The sequence below is a fragment of the Paramisgurnus dabryanus genome, chromosome 19, assembly GCF_030506205.2.
Source record: "Paramisgurnus dabryanus chromosome 19, PD_genome_1.1, whole genome shotgun sequence".
NCBI lineage: Eukaryota > Metazoa > Chordata > Actinopteri > Cypriniformes > Cobitidae > Paramisgurnus > Paramisgurnus dabryanus.
In genome coordinates, this window is record NC_133355.1 from 25026956 (window position 1) to 25034905 (window position 7950).

Consider the following 7950-nt stretch of genomic DNA (forward strand, 5'->3'; position numbering starts at 1 on the left):
GTTAATTATTTGATGAACCGCGATCCCAGGGGCCCAAGCAAAGCTGACCAGCCCGCTCAGCTTCCTCCCATCCCGGAGCACCGTGTCATGGCTATGGTGGCCCTGAAGGACCCAGCTCTCTCCAAATCAGCTCCCGAGAGCCCTATTCCACCTGTCTGCCTTCCTCAGAAGCGAGGGCGAAGGGCATCTTGGGAGTCTACGTCTGAGGGGTCCTCAACAGAACCCGCCGCTACCACCGCGGTGTCCACCTCACCTGCCACGGCTTCAGCTCCTCGCCCAAGGAGAAAGAAGAGGAAGAAGATTACCTGTACTCCTTCTCTGTCTCCTCCTGGTGCGGCGTTGGATCCCCAGCCAGCTGCAGCGCCCCCTGTCTCGCCGGCTCCCCAGCCTGCTGCAGCGCCCCCTGTCTCGCCGGCTCCCCAGCCTGCTGCAGCGCCCCCTGTCTCGCCGGCTCCCCAGCCTGCTGCAGCGCCCCCTGTCTCGCCGGCTCCCCAGCCTGCTGCAGCGCCCCCTGTCTCGCCGGCTCCCCAGCCTGCTGCAGCGCCCCCTGTCTCGCCGGCTCCCCAGCCTGCTGCAGCGCCCCCTGTCTCGTCGGCTCCCCAGCCTGCTGCAGCGCCCCCTGTCTCGCCGTCTCCGCTGCCGGATGCAGCGCCCCCTGTCTCGCCGTCTCCGCTGCCGGATGCAGCGCCCCCTGCCTTGGACTCTGTCTCACCATCTGTGTCTGCCTCCGTCTCCATGTCTTCCTTGGACTCCCTTCCCTATCCAGCCCGCCCTTTTTTGTCTCATCCTGCTCCTGTGTCTGCCCCTTTCCTGCCCAGAGACCCTGCCTTGTTCCCCATTGTGCCTCCTGTCCTCCCGTCCTTAAACTTGCCTCAGTCTGCCCCTACTGGACCCACCTCTCCCACTAAAACCTCCAAGCCTGCCCGGACTCCGCGTCCCAAGCCCTCTACTGGACCCAAGACCCCTTGCCCACCCAGTTCTACCCTGCCTGGACTGCCCCCCCAGAACTTTCTTGTGCCCCCGCCCCCCCTCCCATGGATGTTGTTTTTGTTATGTAACCCCAATCCTCTCGTAGTATATTTTTGTCTGCCTTTGTGTTTATTTGCCATGTTTTGTTGGTTTGTGTCTGTTTGTCAGTCTGTCTGTCGTGTCTAGTGTTCCCCTGAGGAACGCCTGGTAGGCGTTCCTTAAGGGGAGGGTTCTGTCATGGTTCTGCCCTCTTGTCCTTGTTTTAGTATTAGTCATGATGCAGAATCATGACAGGCCCATGTTTTGTGTGAAAGCACTGGCCTTGTTAATTTAGCCATGTGCTTTCTGTCTCGTCTCCTTACCCCGCCCACTTGTTTCCTCATTAATTATCCCATTATTGTTTTATTCATGTCACCTGTTCCCCTCTTGATTTGCTCCCCTATTTAATGCCCTTGTGTTTGCTGTCTTGTGCGGATTCGTTTTGTTCATACCTGTTCTTACATGTGTGAATTCAAGTCTAGAGTATTTTGTCAAGTTAATGTTTCCATTTGTATATCCAAGTCTAGTTCCAGTTTGTTTAGTAAAGTCTTGTTAGTTTAGTCATAGTCTTGTTTTACCCCCTCGTGGGTCTTTGTTTTGTGTGTCTTGTTTAATAAAGTTTCTGTTTTCATCTACGCCTGCGCTTGGGTTCGTCTCCTGTTCCTCACACTTTGGGCCCTATTTTAACGATCTAAGCGCATTGTCTAAAGCGCACAGCGCAACGTGTGAATGGGCGTGTCCGAATCCACTTTTGCTATTTAAACGACGGGAAAAATGGTTTGTGCGCCGTGCGCAGGGTCGAAAAGGGTTGTACATATTTTCCTAATGAGTAATGGGTGTTTTTTGGGCGTAACGTGCAATAAACCAATGAGTCTCAGCTCTCATCCCCTTTAAAAGCCAGCTGCGCTGGCGGTATGTCTAATCCCTATTTAGATGACGGACTTTGTAAACTGAAAAACTAAGCGGTGGAAGAAGATCCCCAGTTTAAGATTAATGTTAAATAATTTAGTTGTTTTCACTTGTATTGAAATTTTTATTTTTTATTAAAAACTTTAAAACCCGTTTTCTTTTAGTCATGGAAGTAAAAAGCAGGCTTTTAATTGTTTTAAATGTATGGTTATCCAATATCATCAAAAAATAATTTACAAGTATGTAAGAAAAGGTTTGTACTTTAAAATACGTTTTTAAATAACAAACAGGAGATAAAGAATTTAGAAACGTGCAGAAAGCCGTTTCAGCACTTGGACAGCGTCCTGAGTTTTTTTAAGCATTACTTAAACATTTTTCTCATCTCATCATATCCACAGGTACAGAGTCATCATATACAATAAATCCGTGAGGAAGCATTTAAAAAAAACATTTAAAAACATATGCATTTGTTTAAAGCAAAGCATTTATTTACTTACCAGGCTGCAGGTGAAGCAGCTCTTTGCGCTTTCTAACGTCTTATAATTAGTCCTCATTTATGTCCTCAATAATAATCTTTTACATTCAATCCTTTAATCTTTCATATTTGAAAGCGTTTTTGTGCTGCTGCGCATTCATGTATGTGATAAGCAAACCCGCGTTGTCGTCCCGTTTATAGGCGCATATTACTAATGTGCTCTTTAAATAACAAAAAACATATTGCGCCATTGACTTAAGACTTTAGAGCAGGTTTTTGTTGGTCAATGGCATAGTCTACTTTAGTTGCCTCAAAATAGCAACGCGCCAACAATGCGCCTGAACACACCTTGTTTTCAGACCAGAATGCCCATGGGCGCAAAAGGGGTCGCAAATGCATTTCCTATTTAAACAACGTGGCGCTAAACGTGAAAATTATAATTGCGCAGGGTGAAAACTAGCAAACGACACTTGCGTCGCGCATTGCGCCGGGTGTAAGATAGAGCCCTTAATCTTTGTACAGCGCGTCGTGAATGTGTTAGCATTTAGCCTAGCTGCATTCATTCTTTAGGATCCAAACAGGGATGAATTCAGAAGCCACCAAACACTTCCATGTTTTCCCTATTTAAAGACTGTTACATGAGTAGTTACATGAGTAAGTATGGTGGCACAAAATTAAAATTCATCCCTGTTTGGATCCTAAGGAATGAATGGGCCTAGGCTAAATGCTAAGTGAATGCATTGAAAAAAGATAGGTATGTATTAATATGTCTAAGTTACTGTAAGAACTAGTAAAATATTAAAAAACGGTGGTGTTTTCCTTTAAAGGCACACCATGGAACTTTTTGGCCACTAGGGGTTGCTAGACATGTATTTTTCACATCTAGCGCCCCTAGAGGCCACAAGGGCCGCAGCACTGTCGCAAACGAAAAGAAGACAGCTCTTTAGGTCACATAGTGTGAATTCCAGCATGTCATGTGTCATATAATATAATTTCATTGGTTTTATTTTTTTCAAACGCCAAACGATTTTACAAGTCAGTTGTGACGGTGGCTGCTTGGTTAAAAATTTGAACCCGGTTCGCCCGTGTCGTAGGTCCATGACGCCACAATGTCACAAAGTGATATAAGTCTCTTTCTAAACTCTCCAAGTAGCCTCCAGAAAATTTTTTATCCTCATCCTTCTTTTTATTCTGTCACTCTCCCATTTTCTCTTTCTGGTCTCCTCGACAAAACCTTGGGTTTCTTTTTCTTAGTTGCTGCTTTGGCCGTGACAAAAACATCAGGAAAATAAATAAATCGTTGCGCTCTCACGTCCGAATTTGAGGAATTCACTTTAATTATGGGACTTTAGCCTGGATTTCTAAATCGGGTCACACATGCTTTTAAACAACAGTTATACTGACTAGATCCGGTGGAATAGATGAGCTCTGACATCACTTCCTTTCCTCCGCAGTGGTACGGGAGGAGCAGAAGACTCTCCCCTGGCCATTCGGACGCCCAGCGGTTCCCCCTCACTCTCCACAGTCTCGTTCCCTCAGTGTGGGATCCTCCCCCAGCCACGCCCCTCTCCGACCCACCGTGCTCCCGGGGCTCCAGTGCCAGAACCCCTCCTCCCAGCTCAACGACAACTGCAGGGCAAAACGCACAAGGTACATCTCCCGAAACCTAACATAAAGTCACCCAAATATTTACATATTCCATCTCTGTGGATGCAAGAGTTATTTTTCCTGTGTAGGAATGAAAGCATAGAGATACTGAGCGTGTTTGATAAGAGCAACTTCCTGTGTTAAATGAATGCATGGCCGACTTGGCGGCAGGAATTCTTCTCATCAGTGCATCAATAACGCTTTGTCTGTGTGTTTACGTAAACCTCCTTGATCATTTTCCTTACTAGTGAATTTCTCTCTCTCTCTTTCTTCCTCCCTCTTTTTCGTCTCCTGTTATGAAACACTCATTTTATCCATGGCCCCGATTATGACATTCCTACTGTGTTTTCCGGCTTTATAACTCATTCATTCGATGAGTTTGAACTTTTGTTTTCTTTTCAACCACACACACACACACTTGTATTTTTCTCATTCTCTCACAATCTCTTATTCCCCGCTAGCTCTTTAAATAGATCAAGGCTCAGCTTTCATTGACCCTCGGCCTTAAACGTCACTGACTTAACCATAGCTGTGGTTTTTAAATTGTTAGCTAGTCTTTGTTATGTATGATATTTGCCTTGCTAGTGTGGACGGCGAACTTTTCTGTACTATGATGGTTTGATAAAACACATTTGCAACTTCTTTTGTTCGACTTTTTCTGTATCTTTTCCACCATGTATTGTTTTAGAATATAGACAGTGGGTTTACTATAGTTTCAATCCTCAGATGTGGTGCAGTCTCTGTTCTGAGCACTTTGAGACCCAAGTAATAAAAGCAGTTGGAAAAAATGAAGGTTATTTTCAGTATCTTATTGAGTATTTAAAGATGCAATGTGGGACTTTTAGAAGAATCTCTTGACAGAAATGCAGTATAATATACACATTAAAAAAATCCACAGCAAAGTCCATATTTATAAAAACTGTCTTTGGCGTAGAAAAGTGCTTAGCGTCAGGGTTTGAGCAGACATACCAGTGGCAGCCGGTGACTTCTTTTTTCGAGGGCTCTCAGTGCGAAGTTTGTATGTAGCCTGTCATGTGTGTGGTTCCTTTTTTCAAAATATGTGTTCTGCGCGTCAAGTGAACCTATGTGCATCAAAATAAGTCTTATCAAAATAAGTGCCTGCTGCAGACGCATCTAAAGGGTTTATGATAAAAGAGACGCTCGCGTTTGCCAGATACTCTCATAATCTCACGCTCATAATCTTAAAGTTTACTGTTGAGGGAGTGTCTTGCATGTATTTTGTGAACGTGAGCATGAGTGTCGAAAGCAAATGAAAAGTGGGTGGGTCCCCATGTCAACACCCCCCCCCCTTTGTTCGAACAGCAACTTAGCGACACCCCCCTCCGCAAAAAAAAAAAAAAAGCTGAAACGGGTCCACGGTGTAAAAAAGGAAAAGGTTGAGGATCCCTCCTCTAGTGGGAATGGATTTTGACTAACAGCGCTTTGATAAGTGAACAGACAAATGCGCTAAATTAGAGAAAAGTGGGTGGGTCCATTATCGTTGGGGGTCTTAAAAAGTCGGTGGGTCCTGTCCCACCCACGTATAATGGTTCCGACGCCCATGAACGTGAGCGCTCTTTTATCATAAAGTGTTTTGACGCGTGTGCAGCAGGCACTTATTTTGACAAAACACGTGATGCACACAGGATCTCTCAAGGCGCAGAACACATTTTGAAAAAAGGAACCACACACGACACTCCGTACACTTATTTTGAATTTTTGCTTGTATGATTGCTGCCAGTTTTTGGAAATATAAGCCATTGTTGCTTCTTGAAAATGATTAAAAGATTGACAGGTGCTTTTTTATATGTCAGTGACATTAATTTGGCATTGTTTCAAGGAAATCTGCAACTATTCAGCTGTGCACAATTTCAAGCTCATTTGCGATTTATAGATTTCACAGTGAAAGTGAGGCATATGCGCGTTTTTTATGCAAACATTCGTTTTATGAATCACACCAGCATGCTTTTAATCTGTCACGTGCACGTTTTTAAGATTCAAAACCTGAATCTTTTTAATCTGTCCTCGGATTAAAAATCACACAATCATTGCTCTAATGTCCAATTTATTTTTATTCAATATTGAGTTTTAAATTTATGTTCGCAGTTCTGTTTAATTGCGTTATGATTTGTTCTTTTGTTTTTTCCTGGTACCACATTCACCCCTTTTGTTTTTTATGTCCTATATTTCACCCCATTCTCCTCCATCCTCCACCTCCTATCGCTGTTGTTTGTCCATCTTCCTCACATCCTACAGTCATCAGGGTCTGGTTGCCAGGAGCAACCTCTACAGTCGCCATATCAACAGCAGGGGCCTCGGGCAATTATTAGCGGAACGGCAGAGCACCTCCATGCTTCCAGGTAAGGCACCGTTTGAACGGCAGTCGTGCGCCAAGCGTTGGGGGACGTGATGAATTACGATGGTGGCCAGGAAAGCGAATTAGTAAACCATTAGCAGCTGTGGTGTGTGTTCCTCAGGGCTCTGTGAGAGATTGTGTGACACAAAGGCACAGGCAGATGCAGTGGAGCACAAAAACACAACACAAAGGTCGGACATTTCTCACCGCTCCTGGTCATGTGTTATTTTATCCGAAGCGAACACTGAACCGAAAAAAGCCAGGAATTCATAATAACTAGTTATATAACTATGGGTAATAACTACGCCTTTGCAGAACCTACACCCACCTTTTGTGCATGATTGTTGCTTTACTATTACTATTGCTCAGCATGCTTATGTAACGTTTTTAATAAAACCCCAATTCAACATTATTAATAACTCATTCTGTTTTGTTTGTGCTATGGATATGAATTATATCTCACGTTAGGTCCAGATATGGTACAGTATAAGCATTTCTGTGCCATTACAACCAGCACTTTTAATCTTTTCAATACAAAGTATATATTTTACACATGAAATAAGGTGTGTGTGGTTGGTTTCTACGTGGGCATAGTTATTACAATATGAATGCTTTCATTCATTTACTCTCCACTTAGATGTCTTTATTTTCACCGCTGTTGAGTTTCCTTTATCTGTCTCTTCTGCTTTCATTTATTTTAATCATCAGACCGTATCTTCAAGGCCAGGTCGTCTCCCTTCCAGTCCTCACTGCCGCTAAGAATGATCATCAGCAGGAACAGACCTCCATAGACTCCTCAGAGCCACACAGTCACCATAAGATCACAGACAACAGTCTGGGGAGAGATATGGAGCAGTGGTCCAGAGCGAGAGCAGAAGACTGGAGGACGGGTGAAAGATCTGAGATGGAGAGAGGTAGAGATGGATGGTCTTGGACCGTCGGGGAAAACAGCTTTAATGCTCAGTGGGTCCGGCAGAAACAAGAGTATCGTAGCACACGACCGTGGTGATGAAGAAGGAAGCTCAAGTGATGTTGAGAGAAAGAAATGAGAATAATGAAAATGTTATAAAAAACTGAATGAAACACAAAAGTGAGAAAAGGCTTTTAATGTGTGTTAAATTAATAAAAATGATAACGGCAGCAATGTATAACAACATTAGACTTTCTGTTTTATTTATATTTTAGCCATTCTGTACATGCCTGTGCTTCAATAATCACAGTTTTATAACATTATCCTTTTTTTTAGAAACCACTCTATGCAATTTTTTTATTTTTTTTTCACGGAAAACAAAAATAAACTGATGAAAATGTGTTCTGTTGAGATTCATTTGCAACATTGCTCTGTTACAAATTTTAAAGGTGCCAAAGTAGGGTGACCATATAAGATTGGCTGAAATTCGGGGCAGACGTTAATAATAAAAGATAATGAATTTCAGACTGAAACAATCATATTAATATAAGTACATATGCATATAAATACATTTATATAATACGTATAAAAGTATTTTATACTTCATAGAATAATAGTAAGATCATCCCAAAATAGTTTTCTTTA

At 43.2% G+C, this 7950-nt stretch overlaps 1 protein-coding gene across 9 annotated transcripts in view; it reads left to right on the forward strand.

The window, feature by feature from the left end:
- The window catches only part of atat1 (alpha tubulin acetyltransferase 1), a 17842-nt gene extending 9892 nt beyond the window's left edge, over window positions 1–7950 (forward strand). Inside the window, exons 10-13 of one of the 9 annotated variants that reach the window (XR_010545626.1) lie at window positions 3847–4042; window positions 6296–6399; window positions 6517–6586; window positions 7104–7180. Coding sequence is in view for 8 of the 9 variants with exons in the window: in XM_065294109.1 (XP_065150181.1) it covers window positions 3847–4042; window positions 6296–6399; window positions 6497–6586; window positions 7104–7404 (691 nt within the window). In the remaining variant the exon portion in view is untranslated. Of the gene's footprint in view, window positions 1–3846; window positions 4043–4500; window positions 5138–6295; window positions 6400–6496; window positions 6646–7103 lie in introns of those variants that run through there. The other 8 variants (XM_065294109.1, XM_065294052.1, XM_065294060.1 and 5 more) reach the window with 8 other exon arrangements.